Here is a 22,059-nt window from a genome sequence, read left to right as displayed (position 1 = left end):
CTGGATTGGTTATTCTTCATCAGAATACCTCTACCAATAGAGCCTTTGAGGTAGCGTAGAATTCTTTTGACAATGAAGAGATGTTTCACAGATGGTGCATGCATGAATTGGCTAACCAGGCTCACAACATAGGTGATATATGGTCTGGTTATGGTAAGGTATATAAGCTTTCCAACTAACCTTTGGTAGTGACTCATATCGGTGAGAGGTTCTCCATCCATCTCAAGCTTTAGCTTACTATCAAGGGGAGTGATAGCAAGCTTGCAATCAAGTAATTCAACCTCAGTGAGAAAATCCACAACATACTTATGCTAATTTAAAAACAAACCCTATTGAGATGTTGCCATTTCAATGCCAAGGAAGTATTTCAGTCTCCCCAGGTCCTTTATGGCAAATGTGTGATTGAGAGATTTCTTGAGAGCTTCAATTTCAACTTCATTTTTACATGTGATGATGAGATCGTCCACATAACCACCAATGTACCAGCTAATCCTTTACGAGTGAACAAGGATGGGTCCGCATTACTTTGAACAAAACCAGCAGCTTCCAACACTGAACTCAACTTTGCATACCATGCAAATGGAGATTGTTTCAAACCATAGATTGCTTTGTGCAATTGACACACCATATATCATTTTTATCTTGAGAAGAACCTGGTAAAACGCATTTTTTACATCCATTTAATACAATGGCCAGCCACAATTCATAGCCACTGAAAGAAGAACCCCAAACAAAGTTCATTTTGGCTACTAGAGCAAATGTGTCCTTGTAGTCTACCCCAAACGTTTGAGTGAAACCACGTGTAACCAATCTGGCCTTGTGACGTTCAATTGATCCATTAGCCTTGAACTTTGTTTTATAGATCCATCTACTCCTAACAACCTTCTTTCTTGGGGGTGACTTCATAACGCTCCATGTTTGATTGTTTTCCAAGGCATGAAGTTCATCCTTCATTGCATTTCTCCACTCAGGTATTAGTTGAGCCTCTTGAAAGGTTTGTGGTTCAATGTGAGCTAGGAATGTGGCATGATTGGGGTGAACACGACTATAACTCAGCACCTCAGTGATGGGGTGTTTGGAAGTGAAGGTGACATAGTCTCGAAGCCTTGCTAGAGGTTGTCGAGCACGCACAGGATTACGCCTTGAAGGAGGTAAAGTGAGAGCCTCTTCGTGACTTTCATCTTTGAGTAGACTCAGTACCATCATCCAGGTTTCTTGGTTAAGAAGACACATGAGTAGTTTCACCCACAATCTCTGCTTGTTCATGATTGTTAGTGGCTTCTGGATCCAAGTGCACTGAGTGATCAATGCACACAAGCAAGGGAAATAAATCACACATTAGCTCCCCCTCTCGGGAGTGAGCAACCTCCTTGGAGAAATAGGGAGCTGTTTCCTCAAATCTTACATCCCTAGACACAATCATCTTGTTAGTAATAGGATGAAAACATTTGTAACCTTTTTGGGAGGATGAATATCCCATGAAAACACACTTTGCAGCCTTAGCATCCAGTTTGTCATGGTGCAATGCTTGAACATGAACAAAGCACGTGCAACCAAATACTCTCAAATGTGATAAAGTTATATGTCTTCCTTTAAGAGTTTCATAAGGAGACTTAAACTCTAAAACACGACTAGGCAATTTATTGATTAAATAGGTTGCAGTGAGAATGGCTTGTGACCAAAATTTCTTTGGTATGTTCATAAGCAACATCAATGCACGAGTCTTCTCAAGTAAATCCATGTTCTTTCTTTCAGAGATCTCATTTTGTTGTGGGGTTCCCACATAGCTTGTCTGGTGAACAATACCATGAGAGCTTAAATATTGACTCATATTGTTGGATAAGAACTCAGTGTCATTGTCAGTTCTTAGGTTCTAAATGGTTAACTGAAATTGAGTTATGACAAGTTGATGAAAGTCTTTGAACATAGTAAAGACATCCTTTTTTGATTTTAACAGATATAGCCATGTTGTTCTAAAAAAATCATCCACAAAGATAACAAAATATTTATATCCATCAAAAGATTCAATAGTTGGATCCCAAACATCAGAGTGTACAAGTTCTAAAGGTTTGCTAGCCCTAGACATTGAGGAACTAAAAGGGAGCCTAGTAAACTTGGACAACTGACAAGTATCACACATTACAGATGATTGATACTTTTTGGGAAAGAGTTTAAGCAAAGCAGTCTCTGATGGATAGGCTAATCTTTGATGCCAGATTTGTTGGTCCTTGGAAGAAATTGAATCAACCTGGAAAGCTTTGACTAAACGAGGTTCCTTGCATAGATAGTAAAGACCATTCAGGAAGAACCCTTCACCAATCGTCTTCTTGGTAAGAGAATCCTGAAACATAACACTGCTTGGTGAGAAAGTGACAAGACAATTTAGGGTTCTAGTGATCTTTCCTATTGATAGAAGTTGAAAAGGAAAGGTAGGAACAAACAATGCAGTAGACTCAAGGTTGTTTGAAAGCAACTTTACGTTTCCTACGCCCAAAACCATGGCTTTTTTTCCATTAGCAACTAACACATGACAGGGTTTTGACAAAGTTTGAAAACTGTGTAAGTTTGAGGCTTTGTTTGTCATATGGCCAATCGCTCCTAAATCGATAATCCAACAATCATGTTCAATACTAGTGTGAAGAGTAGTTGAGAATGCACTAAAAATACATGGAGCTTTGCTTCTTGGTAAATTCTTATGTCAGTAAGGAAACTTGCGAACTGCCCCAGTAGCGCAGTGGGATTTTCAGTTGTACCCCTTGAGCTTTCTGCAGCTTCTCTATGTCCCTTGGTTTGCATGTACATTGCAAAGTCATTTATGAGCGAGACAGGATGTGAAGTGAAGTCTTGAATGCTCTCAGAGAATGAGGTATAACTGTGATTTGTTGCATGCTGAGGTTTGTATGAGCCAGTATGGAACTGCCTTGAAAGAATCATTATGTGTTGAACTTAGGTTTCAGTTCGGGGTGCAAAATCCAACACTTTTCCACCACGTGACCTACAACATCACAGTAACTGCACTTCAAGTGTGGATTTTTACCCTTGTAAAGCTTGTTGTCTAAGGGTTTATGTTTGGCAACATAGACTCTTGACTCAAAAATCTTGGAATTCTTCTCCAAGTTCATCACCCTTCTTCGAGTTTCCTCACGTTGAACCATGACACACACCGTTTTGAAGGAAGAAAGTTCGACATTCATCAAGATGTGACTCCTAAGATCCTCATAGTCCGAGTTCAAACTAGCAAGCAGCTGATATATCTTGTCTTCTTCAACTCTTTTCAGAAGAATTACAGCATCAATGGTGTGAAATAGATAAACATCTAACTCATTCCACATAGTCTTGAGACTTCCCAGGTGCTGCACAAAGGTTTTTCCATCTTGTTGAAGACTGGCAATGTCCCTCTTTAGCTGAAACACTCGTGCATAATTATTTTGATTCCTGTACATGTCCTTCACAGATTTCCACAGATCATGTGAGGATTCAGAATAGCTGAAGATTTCAGCGATATGTTTCTCCATTGAGTTGAGAAGCATTGACATGACTTGTTGGTCCTTGCACAACCATGCTTCATATGCTTGGGTAGAAGGCTCGGGTGCTTCAACTCCTCCATTGATGAACCCTAGCTTTCCTCTTCCATCGAGAGCAAGAGACACTACTCTAGACCATGGGAGATAGTTGAATTCATTTAACAAAACTGAGCATAAACGCGTATTCGTATTTATCTCAGTATCTGGAACGAAAGAAGGAGAACTTTGTGAGTTTTCTCCCCCAAGGTTTACTAAACTTGCTTCAAACCATAACTGGAGCTTGAAGATGAACAACAGTGGAAAAAAAAAAGGGCAAAGACAGGTCAAGGACGACACCACTCTGATACCATGTGGAAATTTTAAGTTTGTTTGATGTATTTTTCATAGATTGATTGAATGTACAAGGGGGGGATATATAATGAGGTAGAAGGTTACAAGCAACCCTACCTTGGCAAATCCTACTAACCTGGTAAACCCTAAAGCTGTCACTCCTTAAATTAAGGGAGTGCAGCGAGTAACTAGCGCACAACTATCAAAAAGTCATTTAGATGTCAATCTTCCTCAAATTAAGGGATTAGACTTAATAGAGAATCCCATGGAAAGAGGGAACATAAAATCTGGCAGCATCAGTCACCCCATATCGTCTAATATCCATATGCAGCATCAGTCACCCCATATCGTTTAATATCCATATGCAACATCAATCACCCCATATCGTCTAATAAATACCAACCCGTAGATGTGCATGTTTTCCTTTATATTTTTCACATTTATATTTGACTATTTGTCGAGATAATTTCATTTAATTTTTTAAATAATAACACCAATCTTTATTGCGACAACAAATGCAGACAAATACACGATGTATACAATTTTCCTTCATTTTGTTAAACAAATACAACATGTGCATCCAGTCTCAACATTTCCCAGAATTCTTGTGGGTTTTAGTTCTGATTTGGCATCGTCTGGGGTTAGATATACAATTTGTTACTTGCTGGAGCACTGTATGGTGGATGTCTTGGTCACAACTGCTCGTGGTATAGAGGAAGATCTCGTAAAATGCCTCGCAGGTTCTGTTGGTAATTCCAGACTTTCTGGTTGGTTCATATGTACAGAGGAAGATCTCGTAAAATGCCTCGCAGCCTCTTGTTACCGTGTCATTGCAACACCTGATTATCACCTTCGGAAATGAAATCACAAATACAAAGCATGCTGTCATTAATTTGAACATATATTTTGGCTATGAATGGTGAAGTTCTGCATGCAACTCCACGAAAGACGGGAATAATCATCCTCGGAACATCACATTTGCAGCGCCAATTGATTTCATGATGGCATGGATTATACGGAAAAATAAAAGCTTCTGCATTAAGCGTTTAAGGTATACTAAATGATTTCCTCTTGCTTGGTTGAACCAGGTACATTCCGATGTTACTTAATTCAAGTTGGATGTATTTTGGGTTAGTACTTCATTACATAGCTTGAGAAAGACGTTTGCAGAATCATTCGCCGTCAACATCGAAGGATTTGCAGCTCGTACAGTGAGCCTCTGAACTTAGACACCCAATTTTGTTCATAGCACTGAGGAAGCTCCAGTGCCAATTCCGGTTCACTTTCTTAGCAACCAAGGAAGCGACAAGTGTTGAGGGAAGCGAGGAATCAAGAGGGTATGTACAAACAGCATGTCAAACCAAGCAAGCAAGAACAAAATCGCCAGCGTAGAGAAGCTAAAAACCGCATCTAATCAAATATTTGATACAAGTTTTTCCTTTTTAACAAAAGAAGAGTGGACATTCTGTGCAAGATCCTAATTATTAGTTTTCTTTCATCTCAAAACTGAAATTCTGTTTATATGAAGACATTACAACTGCAGAAGAATTACTTGAAATGTACGGGAAGAGCCACAAAGGACTCTTCTCCATCCATATGTTCTCCATAATCACATACAACTGCAAACCAAATTAAACTAAATCCCGTTCCGCAGCCAAATCCGGCTATATCCTCTGCGAATTGTATTGTTTCCCTTCCCAAATAGCCCTGTAGTTCTATAGTTATCTTGTTTGTTTGTTGAAAAGTATACCCTTCTAATGGTTTTTCGTTAGCTGCCAACCCCGCGTCCTGTGAATCTCTAATAGTTCTTCCAACTCCTAGGTGCATGTTTTTCCTTTCCTTGATAGCTGCATCTATATACATTGATCTTATAAAACAACCCAGGAGGAGGCTCTTACTTTTTTCTAGGAGTACTCTGCATATTCCGGAGGATGGTTTTCAGTTGCTAATTTGGAACACCTCAACTAATGACAATGCCTGCTGTTATAAAACCATAGGCAAGGTAGAATTCCCGTCATTCCAAATGGCGAAACACACACAACACGCATTTCTATTTCATCCCTCCTGAGAACCACACAAGCTGAAGCCACTCAATCCACCACACTAGATAAATGCTTTTAGATCGATCACGTCACCAACAGAATAAGCCCTGCAATTACAGTCCAAAACGCAAGATGGTCTAAATATAAACTTGCAAAAGATCTGAGATACAAATAAACTTGAACTGGCTAAGCATGTATTAGGTATTTAGTTACATACAAATTTCTTTTCCTTGTCGACGGAGGCTAGAAGCTCCTCTTGTTTAAGACGGGCTTCCTCCAGTGCCTAAAAAAAAAAAAACAAACACGTATAATTTTTCCTTTTCTTGCTTCAATTTTAACTGCAATAATAGAATTGAAAAATATCAAGACATTACCTTCTTGGCTTCTGTCAGCTCTTGTTCCAAAGCATTGATGCGGTCAAGAGCAGCCTTTAGCTTTTCTTCTTTCTGCATCTCAACCTTGAAAACCATTCGCACAAAAAGAAATGGATATGATTACGTTTATTGTTGTCTTGATTTGGATCTTTCTTTTTCTGGTATACAAACTTCAATAAAAGAATTCGAGAATATCAAGATGATTACTTGCTTGGTTGAAGACAGCTCTTGTTCCAAGGCACTGAGTCGATTGAGAGCAGCGTTCAGCCTTTCTGCCTCTCTCTCAGTTCCCTTGCAAACCATTGAATCAACATCGTCATATCCCATGGGATACATTCTCGGAGTTAAAAGCTGCACAAGATGAAGCAAATGAGCATATCATATAATAAGGCCCAGCAAGTGCCATGTCCAGAATTTTCTCCCTATGGAGGCAAAGTTGAACTATAATAAGACTAAATATTTCAAAAAAGAGACAGTTAGAGAGTTAGTGTTAACTGATTGATAAATATGCGAAAAAGATAAAGGGCCCTGCATACTTCTTCAGGCAAAGAAGAGAGATGGTCTGAGTGCGTTTCAGCCTCTAAAAACGCATCTGAGCAGAAAGAATCCATTCTCTTCATGTGGTAGCATACCAAGAGAAAATAGCAACAAAATCAACGTCAGGAAACTGAGAATTTTATAAAATCTGAGACAAGAAGGTTTGAAGATGGGCCATAAACACACAAAAATGAAAAGGCAACTTGAGCCAAGGTCTGAGTACATTTGTGCAAGCCATCGCGTCTTCGGGGATTAACTTCTCTTCAGAGACTTTTGTCTCCTCTTTAGAGACTTTTGGCTCCTCTTCAGAGACTTTCGTCTCGTCTTCAGATATTTTCTTCTCCTCTTCCAATATTTTCTCCTCCTGTTTCTCCTCCAGATCGCCTGATGAAGTGTTGCTTGTGCATTTGGCCTCACGAATACTCTGAACCATCTGCCTCATCAAAATAACAGATTTGGAGATCATTTTCACATTACAATACAAATTAGGATAAAAAAAAAATTCAATTACTTGCTGATAAAGTCAGTTGGTTTACCACTATCCCCAAAGGCTAAGCTGTTATATTGTTGGACAACATTTATTTAATTCCAAAACTCTCCCTCACATATGGCCTCTCTCCAACACTAATATTGAAAGGTTGTAATTGCAGGCGTTCAAACTAAGGCCGTTGATTTTCCATTTTCCTAAAAGCTCAAGTTGTTAACGGGTCAAGAATTATTTCATATTCGAACTGTAGAAAATCACCTTGATTATTTCTGTATCGTTCCATGGGCCCTTATCAGAGAGCATGCAACCACCCTTATCAGCACAAGTGCAACTACCACCGAAAAACTCTGGTAGCTCACTGCAGGTTCAACATAAAGAAGAGTATTATAACAGGAAGCTTGGTTAGCTAAGACTGAACAAGATACAGACGAAGAAATGTAAAGCAAGATGAAGAAGTGGATAGAAGAAAAAATAGTTTTCCTAGAACGATACTTACGTGGCCTCAATTATTTCAAGCAACTTGCTCTGATATTGATTTCCCAGAACCTGATGCAAAATATCAACAACTTTAGCACCAGTACTAGATAAAAAACTTCACTAGTTTAGAGTGAAGAAGGGACGAAAGCTTACATTGATTTTCGAAGTGGTCTTGGGATCAAGGAAAGATTTGACAGTGTTCCATAAGAGCCTAAATCCAGAACCAGCATTGATGATGAACATACGGTTCAGGGTCTACGTTAAAAAAAGTTCAATCAGCACCATAGAATATGAAAACTATCTTTCATGATAGTTAAACAATCCAAGAATCTTGTTTCACGCAAAACTTGAAATCATACAGCCTTTTACAGGATACCTCAGGATAATTGTCACCATCAACCTTCTGAAGGCGCTGGATGAGTTCCCTTGCAGATTTATTTAAACTTGTAAGCCCCTGCGGATCAAGTAAATATATAAATATAACCCATCATGTTTGACACCACAATAGTTAGATCTAACAAGAAGATCTCCTTAATAAATGAATTAGAATATCAGTTTCTCTACAGAATAATTGGATATCTCCAATTAACCAATATTAAGAGAGTTTTCACATACCACTCCTTGGACATCAAGAATAGTGGTACTCTGATCGATGAGCTTTTTTGCTGCAACGGAACAGGCAGGGAATTTACATATAAAGGTCCTCTCAAACTCCCGTACGTGGTACCTTACATACCGGTCCATTGTTGTTGCTTGCATCAGCTTATTAGAATCGACTTGACCCAGTTTCTCAATGTAGACAGGCCGTCCATCCTTATCAACTCCATGATGCCCTTGTGGATAGTATTTCAAGACTTCATCGACTTCCTTGAACTCAAAGTCCTTAGCGAAAAAACAAAAGGAAAAATTTCAGACAAACAACAGCTATTCCAACTAAACCAATCTCCACCATATTCCAAGTTCAACATAAGCATTGAAAACTACCTCCATAATAGTGTCAGCACCATATTCCTGCCTCCATTGGAGCATGTCAGACCACATTTGCTTTGTTTTCTCAAGATCAAATTTCCGGGCCCTTAAAAATCTGCACCATCATACAACAGTATAACAAACAACCTATTCATAACCGGATATAGCAACTCGGGCATAAAAAATTGTTATGGCCAATCAAAACAGAGAATAAGTAACCTTAGCAACATATGAGTATCGTCATGTTTCGAGGGCAGTAGTTCTTCCGAAAGAAGTTTTTGCCGGAATTCCTGAGCTGCCTTGAGCTCCTCGGCATCAATGTCGTCCTCCATAGGGAAAGACATTACTTTACTGTTCCTTCGACCCTTATTGAAGGAGTTTGTAATCATGTTTGCTGCCTTCTTGAAAGATCCAAGCTTTGTTTTCCTCTCGTCCTCAGAGTTCCCATCTGCACACAGAAGTAATCAAAATAAATTGACCCACAAACACAAATGGGTCTTTCTCTCTCTTTTCCATCTTCTGCTAGACAGTTAATCTTCGCTATATCGTCCCAATTTTATCGGATTTCCGAACAAAATGCAAACAAAATTCAGAAAACACAAAATTCATATGAATTGGGAGAAACCAAACCAATATGTTCCTCTGGTAAATCAAATCAATCAAACTAAAACTATGAAATTATGAATATAACCCAAAACAATTTCAACAAAAAGAATATCTTTTTTTAGATTCCATTGTACTATTTTTGGCGGTTACAGAAGGAAATATCAACTTGTAAAGTAAAAGGTGTATTCTTGAACAATTTTCTCTATAAATATCTAAAGAAAACAGTGACTTTCAGGTTTCAACTCACCCAGCTGCTTTGATTTTGATTAAGGACATCAAATCTTGATATTCTTCTGTCAAAAATGTATGGGGCTGAAACCAAAAATCTGAATCCATGACCTCCAAACATGGTGGTTGATGGATCCCAAAGGGACCTGACTACTTGGTGGAGAAGAACATCCCTGCACTCCTCCCCTTCTCACATGGAGGAAGGCACATTTTCCTACGTTACAGGTGGTCTGAAGGCCACAAGGTGGCACGTGGATTTCACAGGCCGCTCCTGGCACATGGAAACGATGTCAAAGCGGCGTCAACGCAGCTCCACGCGCGCGATATCTGTTATTCTTTTGGTTTTTGCTATGATCTAGTCGTAATTTATTCTTCAAATTATTGTATTTTTATTACGTCTTTTGTGATGCATTGTTTCGAATTAGCCAAATTATTATGAGACTTAAATGTCAAAATAGTCATTGTGTTATAGTTATATGATTAATTTAGTTTTTTTGTTTTTTATTTGGTTAATTTAATCCTTACGTTTATCTTTATTAGTCAATTAAAGACGTTTCATTCAATCTCTGTTAAAAAATTTATAAGAAAAATTATAAGAGATATAATTATCCTTTTTACTTTACAGAAAAATGCGAATTAATGAGAAATAAAACTTCCCATATAAAAAATGATTAAGAATGTGACATAGAAAAGAGAGGAGGTAACATTAGGGAGGAGGCCGGGCGAGTTGGGAGGAGAATAATTTTTCTTTTAGTTTTTAATTGTATTTCATTTTTAAATATTTTAAATCAAATAAATAAGTCTATAGTAATTTATAAATTTTTACAGAAATCAGATGGAAATGTCTTTAATTGGCTAATCGAGATCAACTCAAAGACCAAATTGGCCAAATTGAAAACATAGGGACTAAAACGACCTAATGACTAAAACAAATGGACCATTTTACCATTTAAGCCTTATTACAATGATGATGTTGTCATGTGATAATTTGAGACTGTTATTTGAATAGCTGACAACGTTTTTAGATAATTAAATGTGTTACTGATCCAATTTGATAATAAATCTTAAAAATGTTTTAATTTGATAGTAAATTTTAAAAGTGTTTTTACATCGTAATGCGTGTTTTGGAAGCACATAAATATTAGGTAACACTTCAAATATTTTTTTAAGAAGCACTAGGATTTCTATGAAATAAATTATGAGAAAAAAAGGTACTTCTCATAAAGTAGGACATGTATACCTTTAGTGTTGGACGAAAACAAGTAGTAAATTTTTAGTGTGGCATTTTGTCTAAGAGCTGGTGGGCCACAATCCTCTAACAAGCTATTGTGGTTTTCCACAAATGCCAACAACTTTCGAACGAGTCTATCAACATACTCAAGATAGTCTATCACTAGATATCGACAACAACGCACACAAAGACGATGCCAAGTCTCTTAGGCATTTTGTCGAACAACTTATGTGAACAAAGTAGTTACCACCCCGATGAACACTGTGGCCAGTCGACAAGCATTTTACTTAACATGAAATATTTCATCATAGTATATGCTAAGACCAACTTCAAGGGAGAGACGAATTCAAATATTTGGGTTTAAACCCAAAAAATGCAATTCAATGGGGAGACCTAACCCCAAAAGCCTCGGCTTTGGACCCAAACTAAAACCCAACAATTTTTGGGGGCCACACACTTTTTTAAAAAACAATCTGATGATGAACTATGTCCGCCGATAGGGGCCCCAACTGGCAAGGGGACCCAGTCGCAAAACGTTAACATTTTAGGGGCCTCAATGGCCGTTCGATTTTTGGGCCGTTGGTGTTCAACGGTCCTGATTGAAATCCTTTTTTTTCCTGCAATCTATGGATTTTGATCTAACGGTTCATGTTTTTTTTTTTCAAATCCAACTGTAAAAAAAAAAAAAAAAAAAATCCAACAGTGAAAATAATAAAATAATCTTTAAAAGCAATTCAGTTTAAAATAAATTGGTTGAGTGGTGTGCTTTGTTTAAAACATTCGTAAAATAAAATTAAGATTACATTTCTCAAAGTTACAAATAAAAAATCCTTCCTGAAAAGAAAAAAAAGAGTAAGATTAAAACCACTATTCTAAAAATTCCTGCGTAGCGCCATTTAGGCCTCGCCTATGCGCTAGGTAGATGGCCATCGCACCGATTAATCTCTAGGTATTTGAAAATTAAGAAAGGGGGCCTAGGCCTCCTTAGGCACTCCCCTAGGCTGCCTAGGCGCCCGCCTAAACCGCCTAGACCACCTAGCCACCCGCCTAGCCCACCTAAACCTCCATAGGTCGCGACTCTCACTTATACAAAAATCAATAACTTTCATTTTGCATTTTAATTTTTTCAATAAATTGTAAGAGACATGTTGAAAATTTAGGTGAACACGAATTATATGCTTGTTTCTCATGCTTTTCATTATGTTTTAATACTTTACAATCTATATGTCATTCAATTTTGCAGTTTATTACAATACATAATTAATTTACTTAAATCCACCTAGTCCACCTAGGCCCTTGCCTTGGCCCCGCCTAGGTGTTAGTTCGAGGATCTTTTAGAACCTTGGTTAAAATCATTCCACCACAACTAATACATTTTAGGTCCTTAATTTTAGGTCTTGAAGGTTACGTGACATTCATTGTTCAAAGACCTAAATTGTGTTTTTTTGTGGACCTAAATATTTAGGTTTGGGTTCAAGGGTTGGGGCTGGTCTAAGAAGAGAGCTAATCATAGAGAATGTTCAAACTTATGAGACACAAATAAAAAATTAAAATTAATTTCCAAAACAAATTTGTTCATTATTTGGATGTATTAAGACTTACCTTGAAAATTGAAGATTGTCGACGGAGAAAGTAATGGAAAAAAGGAAACAAGAATTGGGATGCGGGGGAGAGAAAGTTTTGGAGTTTGTAGTATAGGAAGTTTTGGAGTTCGGGGAGAAGAAAATGAGGGGGTTTGCGGAAAAAGATGAGGAAGAGATGAATGAGGAGAAAAAAGTGGATCTGGATTTTTTAAGAATCTTGGTGAACCCTTTGGGCGACAAAGTATTTGTCACCTAAAGTTTGCATTTACTTGTTGGCTTAAATGTCTCAATTGACCATTTCAAACACTTTGCATGACGAAGACTACTGTTCGTCGTGCAAGAACCACACTACGACGAAGCTTTCCCTCGCGCAAGAAAAGGTTTGTCGCGAGATAAATTGGTGTCAAATCTTCATTTTATTGCATTTTTCCCCCACAGATTTGGCGATGCATATCCAGTTCGTTGTGCAAGGTCCTCTTTCACGACGAATATCTTCGTCGCCTAAAGTTTTCAATTTTTTTTTGCCGGGACGATTGTGCACAACAATGGCCTTACTGTATTGTGCAAAGATCACTTGCGCGACGAAAATTATTTCAACACCTAGAGTTTTGTCACGCAAGTAGTTTTTTCTACTAGTGTAGCTTGAAACTTGGGTTTGCACTTGCATATTGGACTATAATTCGTATAGCGTATGTTTATACCTCATGCCCTGTGAGATATAGTTATATTATTGACCCTAATATTTAACTTAAATTATGCCATCAATATGGTACTTGATGTCTTTACTTTAGCATGTTTACCGAGAAAAATATACATGTAAACAAGAGAACTGCAAGATCTTATGTGACTTACGTAACTAGTAGCATTTTTATCAACATAACCTGTAATTTATATGTGAGATTATCTCTTAATTTAACTAAAAGGAAGATATTAATTAAGTGTTGACTTGTATTAGGATTCCTATAATTGTGGGATTCCTACTGTAATTGATTTCCTAGTTTAGGATGTAATTATTCTTTCCCTTATTCTTTCCCATATCTGTATAGGGTTGTATATATACCTTGTTTTCATATGAAATAAAATCATTCATTGAAAAGCATTCTTTCTTCTTGGCACCAGAGCCGGGTTAGGAAAACATTGAACCCTAATTTTTTTTTTTTCTGTCGTGTACCTGATCCATTGCAGCGAGCAACCTTAGGATTGTTGATGCCCGTGCCCTGACCGATTGCAGCGAGCACCAGATAGGGTGTTGCAGCCCTGTTGATTTGTCCAACGTGTTCTAGGTCCCATCACCGCTGCTGTTTTTTTTTTCTTTTCTTCTCTGCCTAGTTTGTGTTAGTCAACACCGAAGCAACAGAGAGATGGCTGAAGAAAAGGGGGCTGGTTCACAGATTGTTTCAACGGCTGCTCCAATTATGGTGCAGTCAGAGAATTCAAGCTTTAATATTGGTATGGTTTTGGATGAAAAGAACTATGATTTATGGGCTCTTCTCATTCAAATTCATATTGCTGGAAGGAAGAAGATGGGATATCTTCGTGGGTCTATCAAGGCACCTAGCGAAGACGATCCTAAATATGACGATTGGTTTTCTGAAGATCAAAAAATTAAGAGTTGGCTTTTGTCTTCAATGAAGCCCGAGATTATGAAACGGTACATTCGGTTGTCTACATCGAAGGAGATTTGGGACTCCTTGAAGGCAGCCTACTTTGATGAGAATGACGAGGCTAGAATTTATTCGTTGAATCAGAAGGCATCCCGTCTGCGTCAGAATGGCCGACCCTTAGCTACCTATTTTGGGGAGCTCACTGAGATCTTCCAAGAATTGGATCACTTTAATAAAGTATCCATGGAGTGTGAGAATGACATCAAAGTGTTTCAGAAATCCACTGAGAGACAACGGGTCTATGTGTTTCTTGGTGGTCTCGATGATGGGTTTGATCAAGTGCGTGGAGAAGTGCTGCGGAAGGATCCCCCACTTGGTCTGCAGGCTTCTTATGCCTATGTTCGTCGAGAAGCCGATCGAAAGGAAGCAATGAAGACAGAGGTTGACAAGGGGGAGTCTGCTGCCATGGCAGCAAGGGCCCGTGGATCATCTAGTGGGTCGAACCGAGAAGGGGTACAAAACCGGCCTGGATCAACTCGGCCGAGCCAGACAAGCCGGGATTGTCCACAAGGTAAGTGCCCACACTGTGGCCTGACGGGACACTCCAAGAGTCGTTGTTTTGAGATGATTGGATATCCTGAGAATTGGGATAAGACCCGTGATCCTCGATGCAACAAATCTCGAGCCTCAATTGCCGAAACCAAGAATGATTCAGATCAGATAGTGGACAAGGCATTTGCCATGATAGCTGCGGCAGGAAGTGATGGAAAGACACTCAGTACTTCTACTTCTGTTATGAATAATACATGGATAATTGATTCCAGAGCTACTGAACATATGACTTGTGATTCTAGACAGGTTCCATCACTAAAAACATCCACACAAACCGAGGTCAATGTTGCTAATGGTAATGCCGTCCCTGTTATTGGGGAAGGCGCTGTTTCCCTTTCCGATACCATGAAACTTGACACTGTTCTTGTGGTTCCCTCTCTAAATTTTAATTTGTTGTCCGTTGCTCAAATAACCTTTGCCTTACATTGTTTGGTTATTTTTTTGCCCTATTTTTGTGTTTTTAAGGACATCCTAATGCGGAAGACGATTGGTTATGGTATTAGAAGAGGGAAACTTTATTACTTGGAGTTGACCACCAGTAGTTCTAGTTTGCTAACTCAAGCTCTCTCCTTTGATGATTCTCAAGGGATTACTAATAAAGTGTCAGACATTTGGATGTGGCACCGGCGCCTTGGGCATGCTTCCTTTGGTTATCTGCATAAGTTATTTCCTAGTTTGTTTGTCAAGAATGATGTTTCTCAGTTTAAGTGTGATGTTTGTGAAATGGCTAAGAGCCATCGAACCTCTTTTCCTCCCAGTTTAAATAAAAGTACCGTTCCTTTTATGATTGTGCATTCTGATGTATGGGGACCGTCAAAAGTAGCCACTCTTGGTGGTGCTCATTGGTTTGTTACTTTTATTGATGATTGTATCCGCATGACTTGGGTTATTTTGTTAAAGTCGAAGAGTGAAGTTAGTTCGGCCTTCCAACGGTTTCATAAAATGATTGTTGTACAATACAACAGGAATATCCAAGTTCTTCGCAGTGACAATGGGGGAGAATATGTTAATATGGAACTTCGTTCATTCTTAGAGTTGCATGGTATTGTTCATCAAACCACGTGTCCGTATACTCCTCAACAGAATGGGGTTGCAGAAAGGAAAAATCGACACTTGTTGGAAATGGTTCGTGCTTCCCTACTTGCGGCACATCTGCCGCTCAATTATTGGGGAGAGGCACTTACGTCTGCAACTTATCTTATTAATTGCCTTCCATCTCGGACTCTCAACTTCCATACGCCATTTCAGGCTCTCACATCTCAGACTAGCAGCCCCTCGACTCCCAATCTTCCCTCACGTCGGATGTGTTGCGTTTGTTCACCTCCATCCACCTCAACGGAAGACTAAACTTGAACCTAGAGCTCTTCGTTGTGTTTTTTTGGGGTATGCTACTACCCAGAAAGGGTATCGTTGTTATCATCCTTCGAGTAAAAAGATGTTTATTACTCAGGATGTGAGTTTTCACGAGAATGACATGTTCTTTGGTTCCTCCCCGTCCTCACTTCAGGGGGAGTACCACAATGATGAAGTTCTGACTCACGATAATAGGGAGGTGTTGAGCTTGGAGTACACGACTTCTGGAAGAGGGCAACAGTCCACGGCACCTGGGGAAGGGCAGCAGCCCGTGCCCGTGACACCTGGAGAAGGACAGCAGCCCGTGTTTTCTGGGTTTAGTCCTACCGAGCAGCCTACTGAGGAGCAACCAACAAGTCAGGAAGAGGAGCAGCCCACGGGTCTCACGGGTATTGAGTTGGAAGATGAGATACAGCCGCCCAATTGCAGTGAAACAGAGCAGCAATTACAGCATGTGTCACGAGATACTACTTCTCATAACCAATCGTCTTCTACACCGGATGCACCTCCACTTCGTCGCCTTCCAGAGCGTATTAATAGAGGTATTCCCAAACCCACTTATGAGGCAGATCCTGAGTGTAAACACAAGTATTCCATGAGTGAGCCAAACTCTGATTCCAGAGTGAGATACCCATTAAACCATTATGTGTCTACCTGTCACCTGTCAGAATCAAATAAGTCATTTGTATATCAATTATCTACTGTATCTATTCCTAACAGTGTGCAAGAGGCGTTAGCAGATTCCCGCTGGAAAGATGCAATGAACGAGGAATTGAGATCGTTGAAGAAAAAATGCTACATGGGAAATAACTGACTTGCCAGCCGGAAAGAAAACAGTGGGATGCAAATGGGTTTATACAGTAAAATATAAAGCCGACGGAACGGTAGATCGCTTTAAAGCAAGATTGGTGGCAAAGGGGTATACATAGAAATATGGCATTGATTACACTGATACGTTCGCACCAGTGGCAAAGATCAATACAGTTCGTGTTCTATTGTCCTTAGTAGCAAATCTGGATTGGCCTTTGCAACAGTTCGACGTAAAAAATGCTTTCCTCCATGGAGATCTGACTGAGGAGATTTACATGGACCTTCCACCAAGGTGCAGTGATTCGGACAGACGGAAACAAAAGGTATGTAGGCTCAAGAAATCATTGTATGGATTAAAGCAGTCTCCTAGAGCCTGGTTTGGTAGATTTACCAAGTCCATGAGGGCATTTGGGTATATACAGAGTAATTGGGATCACACGTTGTTTCTGAAACACCAGAACGGAAAGGTTACGGCTCTAATCGTGTATGTGGATGATATGGTGGTTACTGGTGATGATCCTGTTGAGCAAGCAGCCTTGAAAAGTTATTTGTCCACAAAATTTGAAATGAAAGATCTTGGTCCTTTGAAATATTTTCTTGGGATTGAAGTATCAAGATGCAAGTCCGGGATATTTCTATCACAAAGGAAGTATGTTCTTGACCTGTTGGAAGAAACCGGTATGACAGCATGTAAGCCGGTGTCTACTCCGTTGGCCGAATGAATGAAGTTAGGTATAGATCAGAACCAAGTACCGGTTGATAAAGGGAGGTATCAAAGGTTAGTAGGAAGATTAATGTACTTGGCTCACACTAGGCCCGATCTTGCTCATGCCTTAAGTGTGATTAGTCAATATATGCACAATCCAGGAGAACAACATATGAGTGCAGTTATGAGAATATTGAGTTACTTAAAGGGAAGCCCTGGTAAAGGAATTTTATTTCGGAAAAATGAGCATTTTAGAATTGAGTGCTATACGGATGCTGATTGGGCAGGATCGACGGATGATAGACGCTCGACATCTGGGTATTTCACCTTTGTTGGGGGAAATCTAGTAACGTGGAGAAGCAAGAAGCAAAATGTCGTATCAAGGTCAAGTGCAGAAGCCAAATTTAGAGGCATGGCACTCGGTATTTGTGAACTCTTGTGGCTTAAGTTTTTGTTGCAAGATGTGGGTGTCAAACAAGGTCTGCCTATGAAGTTATTCTGTGACAATAAAGCTGCACGCGATATTGCTCATAATCCTGTGCAACATGATCGGACCAAGCATGTAGAGGTTGATCGGTTCTTTATTAAAGAGAAGCTAGATAATAAAGTAATTAAGGTTCCTCCCATAGGAACGGACGACCAAGTAGCAGATATTCTCACGAAGGCGGTTTCTAGTAACAAGTTCTCCAGATTTCTAGACAAGTTGGGCATGTGCAACATCTATGCACCAACTTGAGGGGGAGTGTTGACTTGTATTAGGATTCCTATAATTGTGGGATTCCTACTGTAATTGATTTCCTAGTTTAGGATGTAATTATTCTCTCCCTTATTCTTTCCCATATCTGTATAGGGTTGTATATATACCTTGTTTTCATATGAAATAAAATCATTCATTGAAAAGCATTCTTTCTTCTTTAAGTAGATGAAGAACGAGGAATTACAGTTTGTTCTCTGGAACCTTCATGCCATTCTAGTACCGTTTACTAGTTTCAAACGCATGTGAGCACGATTTGTATGTGTATTGACAGGCTCTTACGAATCTATTCTATATATCCATTTGCAATTGCTCCAAGCAAACTCTAATCTAAACTTAAAGATAAATGCTAATATTTGTATAACACATCACTTTGGTCCTTGAGATTGAAAATCAATAGAAATGGTCCCTGAGATTGTCCACCATCCATTATTTTGGTCATTCCGTTGAAAACTCCGTTAAGTGTCTCAGAGCTCTTGGCCAAAAGTTTGGGCAATTTTCAAATCTTCGTAACTCAATCGTTTCTTAACTTCGACCCATAATATATCAAAATGAAGATAGGAAAGTGTAGAACAATATTATACCTATTTGGAAGCCCAATGGTTGCTGGAGATGGCCGGAAAATAGCTTGAAAGGTGACTGGTCCGTGCGAAAACTGGAAAACTTGCTGGAAACTAGGTAAACTTTAAACGTTCATGACTTCTTCAATACTCAACGAAATCGAGTGATTCAAAAATGAAAATCATAGATGAGAAAAAGAGAATGGTACTTTTCTTGACGGCTAACTCTTCATGGTTTGGCCGGAAAATAGCTCGAAAGTGGCTGTCTTGGTCTCGAGTTAGCCACTTTCGAGCCATTTTCTGGCCAAAAAGGCGAATTAGCCATCAAGTAAGGTACGATTCTCTTCGTCTCGTTGAGAAGTATGATTTTTATTTTTGAATCACTTGATTTCGTTGAGTATTGAAGAAATTATGAACGTTTAAAGTTTACCCAGTTTCTGGCGAGTTTTCCAGTTTTCCTACGGACCAGACACCTTTCAGGCTATTTTCCAGCCATCTTCGGCAACCATTGGCCTTCCAAATACATATAATCTTGTTCTAAACTTCTCTATCTTCATTTTAATAAATTATGGGTAGATTTGGTTAAAATACGATCGAGTTACGGAGCTTTGAAAATTGCCCAAACTTCTGGCCAAGAGCTCTGAGACACTTAATAGAGTTTTTAACGGAATGACCAAAATAATGGATGATGGACAATCTCAGGGACCATTTCTATTGATTTTCAATCTCAAAGACCAAAGTGATGTGTTATACAAATCTCAGAAACCATTTTGGCTAAAAAGCCAAATATTTATATTCAAATCCCTAATACATACAAGATGAAACCCTAATTAAAAAAAAAACTCAAAAATTACTGTGTGATTCAACATCCAGAAGATCACAGATATACATAACCATCGATCAAAATATATATCCATTTAAGTATATGTGGGGTTTCATAAACCAAAGATCAGATGAAGATCATGCCAAATATTAATTGGATTGTCGTAATTACCAGGTTTAAGGTTTGGGTCAACATCAGCTCCAGACATAGTGCCACACGGGATTGATCAAGTGTTTGAGACCGCCAAGGGGTAGTAGATCCGTCAAGAACTTGTGTACATATATCACAAGGTGCTCAAAACTAGCGCCCCTCGGGGGATGTACCTCTACCTATAACGTAATTGTACACCAAAACAAAACATAGATTAAAAAACTACAAAAATCAAAACAATTGTGTCATTAACATGCATTCAAATAATTTAGAATGAAACTAAGCCTGCATTCAAATCATTTAGAATGAAACTAACATGATCGTTACGGAAAGAAAAAAAAGGGTAATTAACCATGAAGGTTGAAGATTTTGAGGATTAATCTAAAGCAAGAATTCGAGAATATGAGACAATTAATACCTTTTGACAAGAATGTAGGGGGTTAAGTGGGGCTAACAACTTCAGTGATGGAGCACTACACCCCCACATTCATGGTCAGAGTTCGACTATCGTCCTTCCCCACCCTTGTTCCTGCTTTAGACCTTCTTTGTATCCCCAAAAAAAAAAAAAAAACAAAAAAAAAAAGAAAGGGGAAATGTAGAGGGTAAGAGATAAACGTAGTAGGCATATATATGATCCGGATTAATCTCCGAAGTTGTACGGCCAGAGAGGAGCAATGAGGATAACATGACTGATATGGAAAAGAAAGAGTCAAACAAGAATGGAGGTTTTTTGTTTCATTTTTCCATTGACATGTGGTCTCTTCTGTGTGCCATGCATTTGCATGCCCGCTTTGGATTTCTGTTGGCAAAGAAAGAGAGTATGCGAAATGCAAGCCACCCCATTCAATCTCATTCTTTAGCTTTCCACGCTAGCTAGTTAACCAACTTTTTACAAATGGAAACTGCATCTCCCTATTTCCACGCAAAATTACCATAAGTTCCCTCTAATTTTATCAACAAAATGTCAATTGTGACCATATTAACTGACTACGTACATGGAATGTGTTAACTTTTGATCTGCACTTGGTGCTGTAACTGTTTGACCGTAGGAACCTTTCACCTGCTCTCCGGCTCTCCCATGATCCTCAGAAAAAGAAAAGAAAAGTTTAATTCTTTGAGTATCTTGTACCATATGCCTGTAAATCGTTAAAAAAAAACGCCTTCTTCTTCTTCCTTTCATGTAATAAGAATTTCCAAGAAAAAAAATCTTCAACATTAAGTTTTTAATTTAATTTCGGCCATGGACAACAAAGAAACTACGAGCACTCATGTTATATCGATCTGAACTCAGAACCAAAAGTTCTGAGCATGTTATTCTTCATATCAATTGCTCATGTCGGAGACTGATTCTGTTAATTAAAGTCGGATGGGTGGGGGTGGGGGTACATTCCTATAATTTAGAGAAGGGAAATGCTAGGTGTCAAATCCCGGCCCGAGCCCCCATCACATTCCAAACTCGACTCCACCGTAGCATGATATTATCCGCTTTGGGCCCTGATCATGCCCTTACGGTGTTGTTTCTAGGAACTTAGACAAGAACTTCCCAGTGAGTCATCCATCATGGGATTGCTCTTGCGCGAACTCGCTTAACTTCGGAGTTCCGATGGAACCCGAAACCAGTGAGCTCCCAAAAAGCCTCGTGCTAGGTAAAGATGCGAATATACATATAAGGCTTACAAGATCCTCACCCCTAGGCGATGTGGGATGTTACAATAGGGAGACCAAAATTTTAAACCAAATTAATGATGTAGTTGTTGATAATTAGATTATTAATTAAATGTCGATTAACATGTTTATTTCTTATTAATGATACATAATTTGTTTTGCAAATCTAATTTAAAAATTTAGTCTCCTATCAATATCCTTTAGAGAAAATAGTTTTACAGTTATCCAATTTTCCTTGGATCTCGAGAAGAATCAAATGCAACATTACAACTGAGAGGGGAGAGGGAGGAGGCAACGGGAAAGGCTAAAAACCTACAAACTAGGGTTTATGCGTGAAACGTATAAAGATGTTTATAGATACATATTTTAATTTAATATTTGCTGAAGTTCAGAACTATATTATTGTTAGCTCATTGTGAGACTAAGTACACTTTCTCCTTCTTAGTGTATATAATTTTGTTTGTTAAAAAATATAAAATAAAAAATATCTATTCTAAAATTGAGGAGGAATTGACTGTTAATTCAACTACAGTAAATTGTTTGCCCCTTGATTTCATCTCATTTACAATAAAAATCATGAGATTTGGGCTGGGTTTGAAGGGTATTTATTAAAACTTAGAAGGGTAATTTTGTC

General features: G+C 38.8%; 2 protein-coding genes across 5 annotated transcripts; both read right to left on the bottom strand.

The window, feature by feature from the left end:
- Window positions 1-591: 591 nt before the first annotated feature.
- On the bottom strand, window positions 592-5,717 carry LOC148697083 (uncharacterized). Its single transcript, XM_088693443.1, has 5 exons — window positions 5,407-5,717; window positions 3,000-3,654; window positions 2,668-2,916; window positions 1,406-1,792; window positions 592-1,296 (listed from the first exon to the last, which is right to left on the bottom strand). The coding sequence occupies exons 1-5, from the start codon at window positions 5,715-5,717 to the stop codon at window positions 592-594; spliced, it is 2,307 nt and encodes a 768-aa protein (XP_088549569.1).
- Window positions 5,318-20,364, bottom strand: LOC137725405 (phosphatidylinositol/phosphatidylcholine transfer protein SFH3). 4 transcript variants are annotated; one of them, XM_088694837.1, is made up of 15 exons: window positions 20,179-20,364; window positions 19,782-19,939; window positions 8,960-9,188; window positions 8,756-8,855; window positions 8,387-8,653; window positions 8,148-8,225; window positions 7,925-8,026; window positions 7,791-7,840; window positions 7,553-7,652; window positions 7,031-7,240; window positions 6,807-6,884; window positions 6,478-6,621; window positions 6,271-6,354; window positions 6,114-6,179; window positions 5,318-6,003 (listed from the first exon to the last, which is right to left on the bottom strand). In XM_088694837.1, exons 2-15 carry the CDS (start codon window positions 19,816-19,818, stop codon window positions 5,986-5,988), a joined length of 1,563 nt encoding a protein of 520 aa, XP_088550963.1. In that variant the 5' UTR covers window positions 19,819-19,939; window positions 20,179-20,364; the 3' UTR covers window positions 5,318-5,985. The 4 variants fall into 4 exon arrangements, with proteins under 4 accessions (XP_088550963.1, XP_068320172.2, XP_088550965.1 ...); XM_068464071.2 differs by lacking the exons at window positions 19,782-19,939; window positions 20,179-20,364 and adding an exon at window positions 9,594-9,949; XM_088694839.1 differs by lacking the exons at window positions 19,782-19,939; window positions 20,179-20,364 and adding an exon at window positions 9,371-9,480.
- Between the last annotated feature and the right edge of the window lie 1,695 nt (window positions 20,365-22,059).

The sequence above is a fragment of the Pyrus communis genome, chromosome 5 (assembly GCF_041283825.1).
Source record: "Pyrus communis isolate YQ-2024b chromosome 5, ASM4128382v1, whole genome shotgun sequence".
NCBI lineage: Eukaryota > Viridiplantae > Streptophyta > Magnoliopsida > Rosales > Rosaceae > Pyrus > Pyrus communis.
Note: the sequence above shows the minus strand (reverse complement) of the source record. Positions and strands in the feature narration are given on the sequence as shown.

What these genes read in the sequence shown, in the direction of transcription:
- LOC148697083 (XM_088693443.1), bottom strand. Translation starts at nt 5,717, where the DNA reads ATGTATATAGATGCAGCTATCAAGGAAAGGAAAAACATGCACCTAGGA. An exon ending in GCTCTTCCCGTACATTTCAA is followed by an intron (nt 3,655 to 5,406) that starts GTAATTCTTCTG and finishes CCCATGGTCTAG; the next exon opens with AGTAGTGTCTCTTGCTCTCG. An exon ending in AGATGATTGTGTCTAGGGAT is followed by an intron (nt 1,297 to 1,405) that starts GTAAGATTTGAG and finishes TTGATCACTCAG; the next exon opens with TGCACTTGGATCCAGAAGCC.
- LOC137725405 (XM_088694837.1), bottom strand. Translation starts at nt 19,818, where the DNA reads ATGTCTGGAGCTGATGTTGACCCAAACCTTAAACCTG. An exon ending in GTGCTGACACTATTATGGAG is followed by an intron (nt 8,654 to 8,755) that starts GTAGTTTTCAAT and finishes TTTTTCGCTAAG; the next exon opens with GACTTTGAGTTCAAGGAAGT. An exon ending in TCTCTTCTTTGCCTGAAGAA is followed by an intron (nt 6,622 to 6,806) that starts GTATGCAGGGCC and finishes CATCTTGTGCAG; the next exon opens with CTTTTAACTCCGAGAATGTA.